Below are 20,188 nucleotides of genomic sequence, written 5' to 3' on the forward strand. Positions count from 1 at the left end.
CTCTTGAGTGAGAGAATGCCTCCAAGACTGTCTTGCGGGAGTGTTGTCTTAGTTTCCTTGACTAGTGACTGTGGCAGGACCAGCCCTGGGTAGGTGGTCCTGGGTGGTATAAGAAATATAAGAAAGCAGGCTGAGCAAAGGCTAAGCAAGCTAGTCATAAGTGTTCTCCACAGCTCCTGTCCTGACTTCGTGATATGATGTGGAAGTGTAAGCAGAATAAACCCTTTCATCTCCAAGTTGCTTTGGTCATGGTGTCTTATCACAGCAACACAACCCTGGCTAAAACAAGCTTCCTCAGCCTTTCAAACTGGACATAGCTCCAGTGATGCCACACAGAGCTCCCAGGCCTTCAGTGCTAGTTTGGAATGGCTGAGGCATCTTCAAAGAGTAGATGTTCACTGATAGACTGCCCAGCTCCTATCATGTAAGTCCATCCAAGAATTCCCCTTTGTAATGTGTATGGGTGTATGTGTGTATGTGTGTGAGTATGTATGTATGTATGTATGTATATATGTATGTATGTATGTATGTATGTATGTATACAGACACGTACACTCTTCTCCCAGGAAACTCTGGCTGATACAGTCTCCATCCTTCTGACGTGAAGAAGATAGTATGGGAACCAGGCCTTGTGTGTGCCAGGCAAACTTTCTACCACAGAGCTTCACCCCTTCCCATGGTCCTCTTTAATTATGGCTGGCATGGTTTCACTGACACTCAGAGACCACATTAACACGTGCATAGAAACCAACAAATCACCGCAAAGACGCCAAACAGTTGGCATAACTCATTTTATACTCTAGTTTGTTTTTATTCTCCGTAATTTCTAACGTGTTAACTTCTTTTAATTATATAGTTTTTATTTTCACCTTCCATTTCCTTCCACCAACCTACCCCCCCCCAGCACACACACACACACACACACACACACACACACCTCTTTCAAATTCATGGCCTCTTTTTCTGTAATTGTTATATATTTACAATTACACAGTCAAGACTCACTGACTAATGAACACAGTGTCCTGAACACCCAAACTGTTGGGCTCAGTCTTCATTTGCTGGTGTGATTATCTACCCACACATGTAGAGGCTGGCTCTGGGCTAAGGTGAGGAAGGGCCATCAGGACACCACTGGGGTACCCCTAACTTCTTTCTTTCATTATGGGATCTTCTCATCACGGCTCAAGAAGGAACTGGGCTCAGCCACTTAGAATTCAGAGGCCCTGAGAGAAGAAGCCCTTCAGGCCGCTGCCCACCCGTGCCTGTCACCCACCTCAGCTTCCAGGTGACAGCAGCTTGCTTGTCAGGACTGACATGGCTCCAACCTCCGAAGCCTTCACATTGCTTCCTCTAACACGGTTTGTCTCTCCACCCAATCTCCACTCCCCCTCTCCCACAATAGGAGCTAGCTAGCTGCTCCCCTGTGGACCCTCAGGCCAGCTCTTACCTCCCATGCAGAGCACCGGAGCATAGACTATTAGGTGCCTGCTTACCTGTCCACACTCCCTGTGTCTCTCGTGCATCCCCAGCCCTTTGTTGTGAATGGATTTCGACTTACACCACTCCGAGGTCCAAGGCATACAGCAAGAAGGCGTTCATGCCCACGTTGACAACATTTGCTGCGATCCCAACAATAACTTGGGGCATAATGATGCCCTAGAATTCCCAAACAAATAGGAAAACATTACCATTTTCAAAAGGCAGTTGGCTAGGTTGCCAAGTGAAACTCGTAGCTACATAGGTGGCAGTGGTAAAGTCGCATGAGGCTGGTAGAAAAGCCAGGAATTGGGACAGTCAAATGAATTCTCTCCTTTGATACAGCTTCTCACCCAGCCACCCAGAGCCTGTGGTGGCTTTCTCCAAAGCTGTGTTCAGCTCATTACAGCAGCAGGGAAGAGAAGGAGTGGTCTTAGGAGGAACACACAGGCTTTGGGGGTACTGGAGTCCAGACCCCATTGCTCCTCAGGGCTGTGCTGAGGATCTTGCATGCATGGCACCCAGAAATGCCCGCTTTGAAGTAAGTGTATAGAAAAATGTCCAGTCCTTTGCTTAACAGTGTAGGATGTTCTTTTTGTTGTTTTTGAGACATAGTCTCACTATGTAGCCCTGGCTACTCTTTATACAGACCAGGCTGGCCTTGAACTCACAGAGCACCTAGTGTTGTAATTAAAGGCATGCAACCATTGTGCCTGGTAATACTCTATCGTTTCTATCGTTTATGCTACCTCCACTTCCCTGGTCCTCAGATTAAACTTCTCACTCGTCCTGACGTTAAACTCCTCCAGCAAGCAAACAGAGTCGACTGCTGTTAAAGCGGAGTGATTTCCTCTGGCTTGGGCTTTCTATTTAAAGGCTAGCAAGCTGTCTGTCTGTAGGTGACCTGGGACAGGACACAGAAGTGGGGCTCAATTTCTGCCTACCCATTTCTGGTCCTCTCCTTCAACTCCCCTTCTGTCTTTTGTGCAGCATGTACAGCGTCCTGTGCACACTTAGAAGTGTGGCTGCAGTAACTCTAGACACTCCCAGTCAGTATCAATGGGGTCAGGCCCCCAGGTCCAGCGTGCAAAGCCAGCAGCCAGCCCCAAGAATAGGGGAAGGGTTGGATATGAAGGTTGCAGAGCGAAAGAAGGAAGACTGGGCTGAGTCAGATGACTCCATAGCACGGCCATTTCTTGTGTGTGAGAGTCACAGAAACGAACCACAGGGAAGCAAGCACAGATTACTACAGAAAATTCCTCTGAGACACTTGCTCAGCATTTCCCACAGTAGCATCATGCCATGAGAATACACCGGAGTACCTGGCTCTGTAAATACCGCGTCTGCAGCTGGAATAGGAAAGCCGCCTACAGGATTAAGCAGAGAACACAAGAGCTCAGTTGGCTTCTGTTTTGGTTGTTGTTTGTGCATTTCCGTGGGCCGAACCCAGGGCTTTGCACTCAGCAAATGTCTGCTGCTGCAAAGCTATGCCACAGCTCAGTTTCTATTGAATGCTGATTTTAAAAATCAGTGGGTTTTGTTTTACCATTTCCATACATGAAAAGTTCTCAAGTTCTGGAGGTTTTATTAAGTTTTTGGCCTATATGTTGGCCAAAAAGAAAAAGGGCTTCATTTGGCACTACATATACATATACACATACACATACACATACACATACACATACACATACACATACACATACACATACACATACCATACACATACACATACACACACACATATACATACACACACACATACACACACATAAACACACCCATATACATACACATAAACACACATACACTTACACATACACATACATACACACACACATACACATGCACATACATATACATATGTATGTAAAGTTGTACTTTGTCCTTATTCCCCCATCACAGTTCCCCAGGGCTCTACTCCCTTTCCTGTTGGTCCCCATCCTCCCATTGCTTCACCTTCTGATTCAATGACAAGTACTCCCCACCCTGTCTTGCTGTCCTCCCTCCCTCTCCTCTCATAGCTCCTTTTCTACTTTTGTGTCACATCATACACACACAAACATATATACATATATATACATATATGCATATACACACATATACACATGTATATACACACATATATGTATATATACATATGTATATATACATATGGGTGTGTATATATACATACATATATACATGTATATACATATATGTGTGTGTATATATACATATATGTATATACATATATATGTATATACATATATATATACATATATATACACACACATATACACACAAAGAAATATTTAAACCTACATGCTGTATAACAAAGAAAAGATGTAATATTTGTTTCTCTGAGTCTGGCTTACTTCATTTAGTACAGTAGTCTCCAGTTCTATTCATTTTCTTTTCTTTTTAATATTTATTTATTTTTGTTTTTACTGCTGTGTGTATATGTTCATGCATGTGCCACAGCACACACATGTGGAGGACCGAGAACAACCTTGCAGGAACTGGTTCTCTTCTACCACACGTGTCCTTGAGGACTGAACTCAGATCATGTTTTCCAGCAAGCACCCCATCTCGCTGGCTCCGTAACTTCATTTTTCGCTGCAGCTAAGTGAAATTGCACTGTGTGCATGCACACCTTTTTAGCCACCCATCTGCTGACAGACATCCAGGCTTGCTCCACACCTTGACAGCCATGAGACAGAGAGCTGCAGGCCTGTCTGTGGCATGCGGTGTCCTTCAGTTATATAGCCACAAGTGGTGTGGTGGGATCATGGAGTAAATATATATTCAGCTTTTTGAGGAACCTCTATGTTGATCTCCATGGTAACCAGAGCAGTTTACACTCCCACCTCCTGGCCAGCCCTTGACATCACTAGTTTTCTTGATACGATCTAGTCTCCCTGGGCTCACACGGAATGTCAAAGCACTTTTAATTTGTGCTTCTCTGATAGCTAAAGACAATGAATACTTTTTCAAATGTTTATTGGATACTTTTATTTCCTCCTTTATAATCAATCCATTAGCCTTTAAATGTTGGTGTTCCTTGTATATTCTACATATCTATCCCATGTGGGATGTATAACTGGCCAGGATTGGGTCCTCTTCTGATGACTATTTCCTTTTCCATGGCTTTTAAGTTCCGCGTCATCCCATTTGTTAAATCTTGGGATTATTTCCTGTGCTGTTGTCTGCCTTCTCACAGAGCCCTTACTTGTGCCTGGCTTTCCACGTTTTCCTAGGGCACTCTCAGTTTCCCGTTGTACTTAAGGCCTGTGATCCATCCCACACTGATTTCAGTGCTGGACGAGAGGTGCAGATCTACCTTGATTCTTCTGCATATGGAGAGATGCCTTCCTCGAACCACTCGCCTGCCTCTCTCCAGTGTGTGCTGATGCCTTGTCAAGGCCTGGGAGGCTTTGTGTGAAGTCACTGCTGGGTCCTCTCTGCTATTGCTGTCTGTTCTGTTCTGTTTTTTTAGGATACTTCTTTTCTGATTCTATGATATCAAAATCCAAAAAACAAGATTTACCCTAAAGAAATGCCAGGATGAGCGACTGAAAGATTTACTTCCTGAAGAGCAGGAAAGGGCAGGTTCCAAGTGGCAAATTCCCAGTGCAAACGTCTAAGGGGGTGTGAAATGTTTTCCAGATGCAATCAAAAGCATGGGGTGGCCCTGTCTGTTACACTGTATTCAGAAATTGAAGGATAGAGCATTTTGAGTCTGCCTAGGCTATATAGCAAGACAGTTTTTAAAAAGGAAAGGAACGAAAAGAGAGGCACCATGGAATAAGCAATCAGAAACAGCACTGTGATAAATATGAGGTATTGGAAGACAGAAATCTTGAACCCCGAGCTGCTTCAAGACAGAAGCAATGGCCTGTAGCCCAGTCTTTCCAATAAGCCTCCCAACTGCGGGTATACAGGAGCCAGGGCAGTCCCCAGAAAGCAGGAAGCTCAGTCCCAGAGCCCCAGTGCAAGGGCCTGAGTATAAATGTGACCCTCAGGGACACTGTGGACATAGATCTATGCACCAGGCTCCCTAACACTCAAATATCCCTGACCCAGTGTCTGGGTAGAGGCAGCCAGCTGGGGCTCCTCACTGGCCACCTGCTCCGTTCCCCAGTGAGACATAGGTATGGGTTCAGCTCAGTGTGATCAGGGCTCTGGCCAGCCTCTGCCTCACACTGGGAGCCCAGTGTTCAAGGAGACACTCTGAACCTAGCCAGCTTGGTCCCTGAGAAAAGGACTCAGGACTCCATCCCAGGGAGCCAGTCAGGAGCCTAGCCAAATCCTGCTGCTCCTCCCCTACCCTAACCCCACCCTACCCCACCCCCACCCCCCCCCCCCCCCCCCCTCCCCGCAGCCTCAGGGCAAGAACAAACAGCTTCATCCTCCTGCTGCAGTCTGCTTGCTTGCTCTCCTGTGTTGGACTTTATATTTGGTTGTTTCAGTAGTATTAATTGGATTTGGCCTTCCCTCACTTTTTTCTCCCAGATGTTCATCCCGTGGGCTTTTTCTCCATTTTCTTTCTCTGATCTTTTCTCCTTAAATTTTCTTTCATTTCCCCCAACCCCCCCATCCCCCATAAATACTTTCTTTTGTGTGTGTGTTTGTCTATGTCTTTATATTTAAGTCTTTGCCTTGATCAGTGTTGATAGCAATAATTGTGTATTAAAAAAAAAAAAAGACCTCTCAATAAAGGAGAATCCTCTCAGGGTCTTAGAAGAACTATAACACACTGAACCCAAATCAGCAGAAGAAAAGACATATCAAAGATCAGCGCTGAGATGAACAAGGTGGAAACTAAAGAGCTCAGCGTCCATGAGAGGGAGTTGGTTATTTAAGAAAACAGACAAGACTGGTGTGCTTCAAGGCTGAACCAACCAAAAAAGAGAAAGAAGGCCCCAAGCAATAAAATCATTAGGTCATGCTTTAAAAATGACATTCCAATAAACTGAAAGGTCTACAAAAGATAAGTGAGTTTCTTGACACACATGAACTACCAAGGCTGACTGAATCAAGAGGTACAAACATCTGGTCATCAGCAGTGAGACTGAGACAGTTCCCCCAGTAAAACAGAAAGGCAAGGACCAATGGTATTGGATGCTGAATCTATCAAACCTTAAGAAGAGCCAACAGCAAGGTGCCTCAAATGTCCCATAAAATAGCAATAGAAGGAATGCTCGAAAAGTCATCCTACAAAGTCAGGTAAGGGCACAGCAGCAAACTGCTAACCTCTTCCCTGGATGTACACAGATGCAAACAAACAAACAATAGGTGCAAACCAAACTACCACATTACAAACAGCAATTTCTCTACAAAACAAAAATATCCACTCTCACCATTTGAGTCAACATAGCACTTGAACTCTTAGCCAGAGCAACAAGGCAAGTGAATAGAAAAAGAGAAACAAGTAAAGAAGTCAAATTACCCCTAATTGCAGATGATACCACCCTATACTTAAAGGGTTGCAAAGCTCCACCAGAAAACTCTTAGGTTTCTTAAATAATTTGTACAAAGGAGCAGGACGCAAGATCAATAACTTTCTTTCATGACACCAGTGTACTCACCAAAAAAAGAAATCAGGACCATCCCACCTACAATACCATTGACTAACAAGTAAATGCCAAGTAATAGGCATGAAGGAGGTGAAAGTCCTCCAGAATTAAAGCTCTAAAGAAAGAACAGGAAGGAGATACTAGAAAATGGAGAGGTCCCCCATGTTCAGGCATTGATGGAATCAATATTGGTAAAATGGCCATATTATGATCATCAACCCCCATCAAAATCTCAATAACATTTTCCACGGAAATAGGACAACACCTCTAGAAGCACGCTGAGTGTCCAAAGCAATCCTGAGAAAAGAGCAGTGCTGGAGGAATCACAATAGCTGACTACAAATTACACCACAGAGCCATAGTGACAGACATGGCAGATACTGACCCCAAACAGATCAGTAGAGGGGAGGACCTAGAAGTTAGCCCACACAGATGTTAACTTGTAACAAACCAGAAACATATTAGAGGAAGCACACCTTCGAATGAGTAGTCCGAGCAAAACTGTACCACAGAACTATAAAAGACGAAGAATCAAGCTCTCTCTCTCTCTCTCTCTCTCTCTCTCTCTGTGTGTGTGTGTGTGTGTGTGTGTGTGTGTAAATCAACTCAAAATGGACCAAAACCCTGAAATCTACAACTACTAGAGGAAGACACTTGGAAAGTACCTACCTCATGGTAAAGGCATAGGCAAGAACTTTCTAGGATAGGACCCCAAAGCCCAAGAAATAATAGAGGGAAAAAAAAACCAAACAAATGGGGTTGCATCAATTCAAAATGTCTTACATGCAGCAAAAGAAACAATAAAATTAAGAAGTGGCCCACAGAATGGAAGAGCACTTTTGCTGGCTACTAACCTACCAGAGGATTAATATTCAGAACATGTGGAGGTCTCACAAAAGAAACACAACTAGAACGAACAAACCAATTTACAAATTGGGCAAAAGAACCAAATAAACAAGCTTCAAGAAAAGGGGCCCCAAACATTTACGGAAAAAAAAATGCCCTTAGCCATTAAGAGAATGCAAATCAGATTCCATGTCAACCAAGCCAGGATGGCTTTTTATCAGAAATACAACAGCAAGTGATGGAGAAAATGTACATGGAAATGTCCATGGAAAAGTAAGTCAGTACAACTGACCTAGAAGCAAGTCTGGACATCCCTCAAGGATTTCAAAACAGAGCTACCACAGTGGTCTGCCTGCACCGCTCACACATACACAAGCATCGTTGTATTACTGCACTGTTGTTCTATTACGGCAGCTCTGATTGCATCCAGCCGTGGCCCCAGTTGTTTTCCCGTTGCTGTGACGATGGCAATGTAAGGTCTGACAAGATGTCTCAGTGGGTAAAGATGTTTGCAACTGAGCTTGAACAACCTAAGATCCATCTCCAGGATCCATATGGTTGGAGGAGAAATCTGATCCTCACATGTTGTCTTCTGACCTCCACATGTGTCATGGCATGAGTGTATATGATCATACACAAAATAAATAAAATGTAATTAAGGCGATGTAAAGGGTAAACGGTTCATTTTGGCTCAAAGTTCAAGGGCACGGTTCACAGCAGCAGGGAGTTCATGGCGGCGGCAGCCAGAGGTCTTGTTGCATCCACAGTCCAGAAGCAGAGTGAGATGAATACTTGTGTTCGGCTGGCTTTCTCCCATTTGGGCAGTCTTAGAACGAAGCCCAAGGAATGGTGCCACCCATAGTGGACAGGCCTTTCAAATCAACCTAGTAAAGATAATTCCCCAAAGGCGTTCCTGAGGCTGGTCTCCAGAGCAATTCTAGACCTCACCAAGTCAGCATTTGAGAGTAAACATCATACATTATGGAATCCGCTTTGGTGGTCATCAGTGGACAAATGGATAAAGAGAACACAGCTTGACTAAAACAAAGGAATACTATTCCGTCATTAAGACTAAAATTATGCCATCTTCAGGAAAATGAACAAACTTGTGTTTTTCACTTCAGTGAAAAGCCAGACTCAGAAGGACAATTATTACATATGTTTCTCTATGTAGACTTAAGAGGGAGGGTTAGAACAGAGGAGGTTGAGAAGGGTCATGGGAACCAGGGAAAGGCAGAAGAAGGAAAGAGGGGAAATTGAGTATGATCCAAGGGCATTATATACAGGTGTGAAAGTATCTCGGTGGAAATAATTACTTGTCAATATTAGTATTATTACTATGACTATACACTAATAATGAAACACAGCAGCTGTGAGACTTACAGGAAGAGCAGGGATGCATATCATCACATAAACCTGGGCTAGCCTGGAACAACAAGACAGCTTTCAGCCAACAGTGAAGTACTCACGCTACCTTCTGGTCTAGCTCAGGGTATCTACTAAAAGTTAAAACTGAACCCTTATGTGAGAGATACTGAGCCAAACCGTTTTCCTGCACTCTGTCTGCATCAGTAGCATCGAAAGGCTGCTAAGAGTTTACTTAAGTAGGGGGAAGGGACAGCAGAGACTTTTCTGTGTAGGAGGGACCACACCCCCTACAGGAAAACGTGCTACAAGCTGAGCCAATACAACGCAGAAACCTTTTGGGGAAAAGCATCACCCTAAACGCAGCAGCGAAGACTACTGTGCATTGGGCTCCCGGGCTAGAGAACAGTGTGGAAGGATGGTGGACAGAGATAGCCTGGTGCATTGTTGAGTCCTGCCTTGGCCCTGTGCCTGTCACTCTGTGGCCACTGTCACAGCGTCTGATCCCAAGCACTCGCAATCAGCTAATCAGCTGAGAGTGTCAGCCACTCACTGCCAACTGGGCACTCTGAGGTGGTGCTCACCTGGAGACATCCGGGTCCTGCCTCAGGAGCAGCAGCAGGCGCTCGGTGTTGAGGAAGATGGCCCAGCACGGGAAGCAGCAGAGCAGCAGGATGAGGATGCCCCTTTGGAGTATGACCCCCACGCGCTTCAAGTTCTTGCCTCCAAAGGACTTGGGAGAACAATGTTTCTGAGAACCTGGCGGCCAAGGCTTCAGATTCCCAGGCCCAGGCCCTGACACCCTGGGAGCCTTGTTCCCTGCTGCCCTGCCCAAGGGGTGGAGCCAGGCCAAGGTGGAGGGATTATGGCTGCCAGGCCCCAGAGAGCCAACTGACACCTTGGCATCCTATGTGCTCTAGGACAATTGTTCCCTGCTCTTGGGAACTGAGGCTGTTCACGTGGAACATAGAGGAGCAACATAGAGCTTTGGGAAGGGGATATGCACAGACCGGGGTTTTGATGAAGAGAGACACCCACTGTGCTGTGGTGGCCCAATAGTTAAAGATGATTTTGTGTTCACTTGGCTGTCTTATTGGAGGAGCCCCAGGGAGACCTAGCAAAGGCTAAGCCCAGTGGGCTGGGCAGCGATGGAAAAGGCACTGATGGGAACTGAGTTCAGTCCAGGACTGGGAGTGCAATAACACTTTTAAGACGCTTACAGGGGACTCAGAGTGAGGGATAAGGAAAAAGCACAGGGCCTGTGTAGGCCAGGCCAGGAGGGCAGAACTGTCCACTAAACCCCTCAGGAGCCATTGATCTGTCTGCATTTCTGCACCTGGCCCAGTGGACAGGACCAGGTCAAACCCAACCAATGAAAGTGGAGGCCCTTGGGCTAATCAACATGTAAACAGAAACTCTAAGGAGGCAGAAAGATCCCAAACAGACCGTTTTTACCCCAGAAACAGAGTCTCGAGCCCAAATAAGTCAGGCTAATAATAAGTTCCTCTGCTTTAAACTGTTGGGGGGAAATCACCTGAAGGAATCTGGTGCCACCTAGGGTGTGTTTGCTACTTTCCCTACTGCACCCTCTCACTGCACCACCATTGGCATGCAGCCTTCTTGTCCTATAGTGTGAACGAAGCCTGGTGAGAGAGTTACAGCTAAGTCTTGTCCCATGACTAACGGTGCTGTCCATACGTAAAGGCCGCCCCCACCAAACCACAGGGTTCTGTTCCCTAGGCAACTGCCAAGGACCCGTGTGGGCAATGGGGTTCTCACCTGAGACATCAGTGTGTCACAAGCCGAGGCCAAGCCAGTCCCTACTGAAATTCCAGTGACATTCACAACCTGCAGGGAAAACAAAACAAAACAAAACAAAACAGGCCAAGTGCAGCAGGCATCATTGCTCAGAGCCAAGGGACCTCTGCAGCTCATTGTCTGTTTGTCTGTCTTTTTTTTTTTTTTTTTTGAGATAAGATTGTACTATGTATGTAGCCATCTGCCCCGGAACTCTCTATGTTTATCAAGCTGGCCCTGAACTCACAGAGCTCGGCCTGCCTCTGCCTCCTGAGTACTAGGATTAAAGGCTTGTGCCATGGTGTCCAGCTCAGCACCTCAGTTTCAAAGAGCTGTACACCCATATGAACGACCAATCTCTGTAGTTCAGATAGCTACATGGATCAAACCTAATTCTAATCTAGGGCCACATTCACCTTGGTTCAACAATGGGGGCTTAAAGCCTAAAGCCCAACTCTTTTCTATTTTTCCCTTTCCCTTTCCCTTTCCCTTTCCCTTTTTTCCCTTTTTTCCCTTTTTTCCCTTTTTTCCCTTTTTTCCCTTTTTCCCTTTTTCCCTTTTTCCCTTTTTCCCTTTTTCCTTTTTTCCCTTTTCCCTTTTTCCCTTTCCCTTTCCCTTCCTTTTCTTCCCTTTTCTTCTCTTTTCTTCTCTTCTCTTTTCTTGAGACAGGGTTTCTCTATGTATCCCTGGCTATTCTGGAACTCACAGAGATCTTCCTGCCTCTAGCTTCCAAGTGCTGGTATTAAAGGAATGGTCAACCACAGCCAGTCAACCTAGGTTTCCTAAACATAGTGTGAACAAGCTTCTGCTTAGAGAAGTAAAGCCAGGCGCTGTGGCACGTCCTGTGGTCCCAACTACGCACAAGACTGAGCTAAAAGAATCACTTGAGCCCAAGGGACTCAAGACAAGTCTTAGTAACAACAGAGTCAAACCCAATCTTAAAAAATTAAAAAGTAAAATAAACAAAAAGGTTTTCTTATTGTCTCAAGACCATGTACCTCATCTGCCAAAGGATATCCACTCAAAAAATAGCAGTGCTAGGTGCTCATGTGTGTGTGTGTGTGTGCATGCTGCAGAAAGAAAAACATCTATTCAAAAATCCAGCTAGCAATTATGAGAACCTGGGTCTGGATCCCTAGAGGCCCTGTAAAAGCTGCATACGTGTTCAGCTCTGGGACTTGGTAGGGTAGGGGGTTGGGTGCTGGGAAGACAGGCAGACCCTGGAGCTCATTGACCATCCTCCAACCCAGCTGAAATACTGCTCCACGTTTGGTAAGAGACTCTGCCTCAAAAGAGTATGGTGGAGAGGGAGAGAGCAGGACCCTCTCTTCCTCCTCTGGACTCAATGCAAACACATGCGCACACACACAAACAACACCCAATGTTTATTGAACATATACTATGTGCTGGGCTCTTCATGTATATGATGTTATGACCAGGCACTATCCAAAGTCACGTGTGCATAGGATTATAGTTTCACATTTTAGGGGAAGCCTGAGTGACAGAAACGTATTCTTATTTGCATCACCTAGGGTTACTTGGCGTGACCTGAAGCTACGAGGTCTTACAGCAAACCTCAGATTTTAGTAGTCTGGTAAGGAGCTGGCATTTGCTTCCCTCTCAAGTAGATTTCGTCACTCCCCAACTACCCAGAGGTTAGGCCACAGGACGAGGGGTCGGGCGAGTGTGCTAAGAGGAGAAAGAGGTGCAGTGTCCTTCTTCATCCTGTGTCAACTCCGGGTAAATTACCTGCTCTCTGACCCAGTGCTTTGGCTAATGAAATGTGGTCTCCAAAGGTTTATGTGCTGAAAGTCTGGTCCTCAGTGTGGTGTGGGGGTAGTGGGGCCTTCAAGAAGTGACATTTAGTGAAGGGTGGCTAAGTCACCGGGATGCCGGCCTAAGATGGAGCTGATATAGTTCTCACAGGGCTCAGTAGGTAGAATGCTTGTCTAGAATGCACCAAGCCATGGTGACACTGGGCACGGTGACACATGCCTGTAACCCCAGCCCTGGAAAGGTGAAGGCAGGAGGAGCTACCCTGCCACAACATGGCAAGATTGAAGTCAGGCTGGGCTCTGTGAGATCCCAGGACCTAATTTGTTCCTCTGAGAACAAACTGTATGAAGTTTGCCAGACGCTTGAGTCCCTCTTGCCTTCAGTCTCGCTGTGTGACTGCTGGCTCCTACCAGAAGCCATGGTGCCATCTACATGTGATGATGGAGCTCCGAGGTTCCCCCTGGATCTCAGCAGAAGCTGGTACCACGCTCTCAAATGTCCTAAAGAAACCCTTTCCTTATAAACTGCTCTGCCTCAGCAATGCTCTGAGATACTAACAATGGACCTGGAGACCTACATCCTCGGGAGGTCAGTAGCAGGCCGCATATGGAGTCCCCTAAACTTACCCCACCAGACAGGAAACCCAGAGGGCACATGGCACAAGGGACCCAGCAGTAAGCCACACACTGTGATCAACCAATCCAGGAAAGGGAAATAGGAAGTACCTCACTTTATAACATGTGGTGGTGTATGCTTTTAATCCCAGTACTCAGTGGGAGGCAGAATCAGGTGGATCTTGGGGTTCGAGGCAAGCCTGGTCTCTACAGAGAGTTCCCAGACAGCCAGAACTACACAGAAACAAAACAAAACAAAACAAAACATGTCTCAGACAAACATACAAACAAAAAGTTTTTATTTTTCTAAACAGAGTTTCTCTGTGTAGCTTTGACTGTCCTGGAACTTGTTCTGTAGACCAGGCTGGCCTTGAACTCAGAGACCTGCCTGCCTGCCTCCCTCCAAATGTTTGAACTAAAGGTGTATACCACCCTTGCCCTACTTTGACACATGAGAGTGTCTTTGTTCTGTTATTTGTTTGTTTGTTTGTTTGGTTGTTGTTGTTGTTGTTATTGTTGTAACTAACTGCCTTTGGTTGGCTTAGAATACCAGGCATCCTCTATAGCCCAGGTTTGTTCAAACTTCTACCAGACTGAGCACAGTCGGAGCTCTCTCTCTCTCTCACCAGGAACAGCATTACAACAAAAGATGAGGCAAAAATGACTAGGCCTGTAATTCCAATGGAGGCAAGAATATTGAAACTTCAAGGCCAGCCTGGACTACTGAGTATGATTCTGTTTCAAAAACAAAATATATAAAACTTAACATATCTAACCACTGGGCCACTACCTTCCCAACAATTAGTTACAAGGTAACAGTCACTAAAAGCAACATATCTCCTTGACCCATTTATGAAGGGCTGACAGTGGCTTTCACTGTCCTGCTCTTATCTGCAGAAAGCCCTGCCTGTAGAACACACTGGTGCTCCCACGGACCACCGCCAAGCCTCCTGTCTCACTGTGGGTTGCATTTATTCCTGTTGTTTTTACATCGAAACTCTAGAGACATAACAGGAAAAGGAAAGGAAATTGCCAGACAACAACAGAGAAAGAGGAGAGAGAGAGAGAGACTATAATTCTGCCAGTACAGTAATAGCTCCATACATAAACTGAGACATACACACACACACACAGAGAGAGAGAGAGAGAGAGAGAGAGAGAGAGACAGAGATAGAGAGGGAGACACAGGGAGACACAGAGAGAGACAGAGAAACTGCGGACCTCTACTATTGTACAGGGCATTCCAACATCCTAGCGGGCAGAAGGGACATTTTCGGAAATAGGGGAGGACCCAGTCGCCCNAAGGAAATTGCCAGACAACAACAGAGAAAGAGGAGAGAGAGAGAGAGACTATAATTCTGCCAGTACAGTAATAGCTCCATACATAAACTGAGACACACACACACAGAGAGAGAGAGAGAGAGAGAGAGAGAGAGAGAGAGAGAGAGAGAGAGATCTCCTCCATGATGCTGAAAGAGAAACTGCGGACCTCTACTATTGTACAGGGCATTCCAACATCCTAGCGGGCAGAAGGGACATTTTCGGAAATAGGGGAGGACCCAGTCGCCCTCACCTCTCTTGGAGGAAAACTTTCTCTCCTGTCTGAAAGTGCAGATCAAATGCAAGTGATCGATCTGCTTTCCACTACCTTGCTGGCAGATGGAGAGAGGCTTCTAAGGACGTATAGAAAGACACTTTACATGCAATCTTAATGAACTGTGTAACTAATAGCTTTGGTGGTTTGGTTTCAGAAGAGGGGACACAAAGTTCGTTTAGGGTAGCTGTGCACCATGTAGTCTGCTTGGGACACTCCTTTCATGTCCCCCCAGGACGCAGTGCCTGGGGGTTGGGAGGGGGTGGAGCAGGGATTTACTCTGAACTCGCTCTCTTTCCAAATCTGAAGATCATAGTAGCACGGTGGGTCAGACCCAGACCCTGCAGTTCTAATTCGGATTCTTGGGGTTTTGAATGTACCGAGCATACACTCGGCACTAAGGTCATTTCCAGCGCTATACAAATAAAAACACATTAAAGCTATACGCGTTACCACATCATCAGCTGAAACAGTTAGCACCTACGGAAACAGCGAGTGTCACTGCGTCCAACTCGACTTTGCCCAGGTGTCCGCAGAAGATGGAACTGACGATGCTGATGAGAAAGATCATCAACTGCGCCAGGAACTGCAAGGAGCAGAGAGGCGGTCACTCTCGGGCCGCCTGAGGTCGCCCGGCGCCCGCAGCTCGGGGTCCGACTCACCACCGGGCCCGCGAGCGCCGCTAGCGCGACCGCCTCCCGCCGCACGTCGGGGGACAGCGCTCCACGAAGGCCCAGCAGGATCCTCAGGCTGCGCCCCTGTGGGACGTGGACCAGCTCCGGGGGCTGGATGGCGGCTCCCAGGCTGTCCTCGGCCGGCTCCATGGCACAGGCTCAGATAGTGGCGCGATCCGCACGTGGAGCCGAGAGTCGAGTAGCCACTGCGGAGTGCAGGGAGCCGGGCGGGAACCGCCCCACGCGCCACCCCGCCCCGGGCGCCGCATCCAAATCCAACCGTCGCCGAGCGCAGCGCGCGGCACAAGCCTCGGTCTGGGTTCTTATAGACACAACAAGAATTAAGCTCTGAGGGATGGTTTAGGTGGTCCCAACCAAACGCCACTGTGTAGCTGCTGGTGTAGCTCAATGAGGAATGCCTGCCCATAGCAGACTCCGAGTTCCAGCCCCAACCACCAAAAGAAAAAATAAATTGAGCCGTTTTACACTCATAACGACTGACGTTTCTAATTGTGTTCATTTTCTGTTCTTTGGAAGTTTGCTGAATTATCCGTGTGTACTTAATCAACCCTTCAGAGGCTGGAAGAATTGGGCTTCGACTTTGTTCAAGCTTTGTCCTCGGGCCACCACCAGGGGGATTGTCACTCTGGGTCTTCATCGCTTTACAGCTCCAGAGACCTCCCCTTGCCTGCACCCCTCTCCCAGGGGAATCTGAGCTTCCTCTGATGATTTATAAACGCTGTCTGCTCACGGAATAATAATCTACAGCCCAGAGATATATCATAAAATGTATTTAATAGAAGTCACACAGCAAGAATATAGAAGCAGTTCAGATATAGGTTTGTAGCATAGAAAACAATAGGCAGAAGAAATAGGAATTCCAGCCCGGAATGAAGACAGTACACAGCAGTGCATGTTTGACAGTGGCAAATGAATTAATACTCCCCCATAATCTCCCCCACATTGCACTATATGGTGTTTGCCTTATTTATTAAAATTTCAAAATTAAAATTTTTGAATTCTCAGTTCATAATTCCCATGGGCACAGTTGAATTCTGTTAACTTATAATGACTGGCTCTGAATTGTCTCTATGTTCAAAACTGCACGTGGGCCCAGACTTACAGTGATTCACTTTCCAGGGGCTCAACTTTAACATTGGTGCAAAAGTGACATGCATTCAGAAGAGACTAATTTTTTGAACTGGGAACTTTTCCTGGGTTCACAATGTGTGACACTATCCTTTGGAAACATGGGGACAGTGGCAGTGAGCTAGAGTCTCCAGGTGACTCCCTGCAATCCCAGGGGTGAAAAATCAACATTCCGGTAGGTACAATGTTTCGAATACTGGTATTTGGTAGGTAAGTATATTGCAGGCATTGTCCACTCCAGAGCATCTCCTCTGCCTCTGTCTCATCTATGTCTCTTTGTCTTTCTGTTTCTATCTCTTGGGGGGGGGCGTGTCTCCCTCTCTCTGTCTCTCTCAAACACACACACAAAGAGAGACACATACAGAGAGAGAGAGAGAGAGAGAGAGAGAACTTATATGTTAGAGGGCCCAGAACATGCTGAGCATATTGCTGTCTGCAGTATCCCCAGCCCTGATGTTTCAATGTGGGGTGGATTTGTTCAGCATCATCTTCACAGACTGAGGAGCATCGGAGTTGCTGGATTGATGGCATTCCCACATTATTCAATTCTGATATAGACTCTCACTAAAATCCCACCCACCAAGACTAAGACTACCCCTAGGAGCAGGAGTCCTCTCCGTAAGGCCAACTGTTTCCCAGACAGTTTATTGCTGTCCTTTGGACGGTTCATCGGCTGGTCCAACTGAGTCTCGTCTTTTTTTTCAAGATTTGTCATCATAATTTCTCCATGGCTCTCAGGACACACTGTGGGGAAAAGGGGTCTTAGTGAGTAGCTTGAAAGGATTCTTACTTTCATATGTACAGATGGTGGTGGTTATTATTTGTGATTGATGCTAGGAGAAAGTTAATTCAAGAAAAAAGTTGTTATAAGAAAGAGAGAAAGAAAAGAGGAGAAAGAAAGAAAGAAAGAAAGAAAGAAAGGAAGAAAGAAAGAAAGAAAGAAAGAAAGAAAGAAAGAAAGAAAGAAAGAAAGAGAGAGAGGGGGGAGGGAGGGAGGGAGGGAGGGAGGAAGGAAGGAAGGAAGGAAGGAAGATGGGAAGGAGGGAAAGAAGGAAGGAAGGAAGCAAGCAAGCATCTTAGAGCTATGCTGCAGGGGAAGGTCTGCTCTCCCTTTAAATGCCCATTAATGTTCCTTCAAGCCGTTTTGTTTGTTTCAGATAAGGCACTGTAGAGAAAAACATAACAAATCCATCAAAATTGCCAAGTCACACCGACCCACTCCTCCAGCTGACTTGCAATGAGCTCTGCCCTCTGAAATCTCTTTACACTGACATGGTCTGTCCAGAAGTTCCCATCCACCATTTGGTTCATACAAGACAAGACTTGTACATGCTCAGAAGTGTCCTCTGCTTGACCTAAGTCTCTTCCATACAAATAGGCAGAAGTGGCCTAAGTCTCTCCCATAGGACTAATAGGCAGAAGTGACTCCAATATTATCTTTTTACTTTCATTGCTCCAGGAGATACTCACAGGGGACAAAGAGAGGCACATTTGTGTTTCATTTTGTAGTAAGAAATAGGGGTATTTTACAGTTTACAAGAGCACATTTGTATCTCATTCTATAGGAAGGAACCCATGAGCACAGGCTATACACGGCTTACAAGTTTGCACTGCTAACGGTTTGTTTGTTCGGAGTAAACTTTCAATCTAAATATCATCCAAATGGGCTCGGGAGAAATGCACTCTTCAGTCACCTTGGCCAGCCCTGCCCTGCATCTCAGAGACAAGGCCAAGCACTTAGCCAGAGGAGCAAGATGAAACTCTGGAGTTATTTATTGTTCCCCGCTCTCTGTGTACATATATATACACACACATATATATACATGCTAGAAGAGAAGGAGGAGGTAGGCAGGTCTCCTTCAGGCTTCCCAGATTTCCAGCGTGCTGGATAGAGCATAATTTAAAGATAAAATTCCTGATTTTGTTTATTGTGACAGATGGAAAAATTAAATTCCATGCCCAGAGCTGCTGAGGGTGCTGCTTACAGGACATCCTCTGCCTTCATCTCTGGGTTATGCTTACTGGCTTTTCATTTAGTCAAGAAATGGCTCCGGAGCCATCCAAGTAGGAGTGAAGGCCTTTTAGACACACTTGTGGTCTTTCCTTCAGCAGTCGGACTATTAAACAATGGTTCCCAAGAAACTGGCATTTTCCAGAAATGTCATGCTGGGAGAGGAGAAAGCCTGTCTCCTGGGACCAGCCAGAGAGGAGCTTGTCTCCCACAAAGAGATTTCACAGTTCTGACAACTGCTCAGGCAAGCTTGAAGAAAAGACTATCAATGACAGGTCGCTGATGGGCGGGACCACATGTTGACCAGGGCTGCGTACACACCTAAGCATTCCTTGTCCCCTCTGCTTAAACCTAAACTTCATGTCAGGACCCTGAAGATAGACTTGAGGAGAAGATGGGAGGTGTCACTGGGCCTCTTTATTTGTTCCTCTTCGCAGTGCAACCACATTGGATAATAACCCATCCACCTTCTCTGCTTCCCAGCATTGCTTGTCTGTCCAGCTAGCTCACTGACAAGATGCTAAGCCTGCATTAGGGCTGCCAGGGCTCTGACCCTAACAATGCTGGTAACACCTCTATTCACTCCATGAACTGCTCTGGTCAGCCAGCATGGGGAGCCAGAGAGCTAGGACCAGGCTTTTAAGGGGCAGATCAATAAGTATTTCAGACAGAAAATGAACCAAATGGCGGGGAGGTAAACTAAGACACGCCTCAAGACATTCACAGAACAGAATATGGGACTCTCCACCTCCAAGGGCCTAGTGAGTACCAAGCGAGATAATGGCTCACACGAAGACTCGAGGCTCACAGCCTTGTGGGGTAAGAATACTAACAGGAACTTTCCAAGAGAAGTGTAAAAGCAGATTACCTAGCAACCCAAGAAGATGGTTATCAGCTTTCTTTAGAAGCATAAGAAGGTACGTATGTGATTGAGTAAGTATGCCTTGTCAGGAATGTTTGGAATCAGAAGTATTTCATATTCCAGTGGTCTTAGATGTTTCAGATTAGGGATTTTTAACCTGAGCTATGATTGCTACAATGGCCTCAGAATTCTTACAAAATAATTTGGAACATCATAATACCGGTTTCACCAGGTATGGCGGCACACACCTGTAATGCACAACTTGGGAAGTAGAGGCAGGAGGGTCAGTGTTGCGGCCCGCCCGCGGTCCACAACACGAACGGTTCACTGAGAATGGCAGTTCCCTGCAAAGAGAGGTAACTAGACGGGGCGGAAGAAACAATGGAGTCAAGACAAACAGATTCTGATCAAGACTCAATTTAATATTTCCAAACACTCAGTTTATAAAGGAAGGAGGAGGGAACCC

General features: G+C 46.1%; 2 protein-coding genes across 3 annotated transcripts in view; both read right to left on the reverse strand.

Annotated features, from left to right (window-relative positions):
• The window catches only part of LOC110305160 (multidrug and toxin extrusion protein 2), a 37,049-nt gene extending 21,117 nt beyond the window's left edge, over positions 1-15,932 (reverse strand). Inside the window, exons 1-7 of one of the 2 annotated variants that reach the window (XM_021176965.1) lie at positions 15,689-15,932; positions 15,511-15,612; positions 11,025-11,093; positions 9,830-9,978; positions 9,264-9,306; positions 2,802-2,846; positions 1,562-1,659 (exon numbers count right to left, since the gene is read on the reverse strand). In XM_021176965.1, the coding sequence (XP_021032624.1) occupies positions 1,562-1,659; positions 2,802-2,846; positions 9,264-9,306; positions 9,830-9,978; positions 11,025-11,093; positions 15,511-15,612; positions 15,689-15,850 (668 nt within the window). In that variant the 5' untranslated portion in view covers positions 15,851-15,932. The remainder of the gene's footprint in view (positions 1-1,561; positions 1,660-2,801; positions 2,847-9,263; positions 9,307-9,829; positions 9,979-11,024; positions 11,094-15,510; positions 15,613-15,688) is intronic. The other variant, XM_021176966.2, reaches the window with a different exon arrangement.
• A 542-nt stretch (positions 15,933-16,474) lies between these two features.
• Positions 16,475-20,188, reverse strand: part of LOC110305151 (multidrug and toxin extrusion protein 1) — a 34,700-nt gene continuing 30,986 nt past the window's right edge. Inside the window, exon 17 of the mRNA XM_021176953.2 lies at positions 16,475-17,593. Within this exon, the coding sequence (XP_021032612.1) occupies positions 17,388-17,593 (206 nt within the window). The 3' untranslated portion in view covers positions 16,475-17,387. The remainder of the gene's footprint in view (positions 17,594-20,188) is intronic.

The sequence above is a fragment of the Mus caroli genome, chromosome 11 (genome assembly GCF_900094665.2).
Source record: "Mus caroli chromosome 11, CAROLI_EIJ_v1.1, whole genome shotgun sequence".
NCBI lineage: Eukaryota > Metazoa > Chordata > Mammalia > Rodentia > Muridae > Mus > Mus caroli.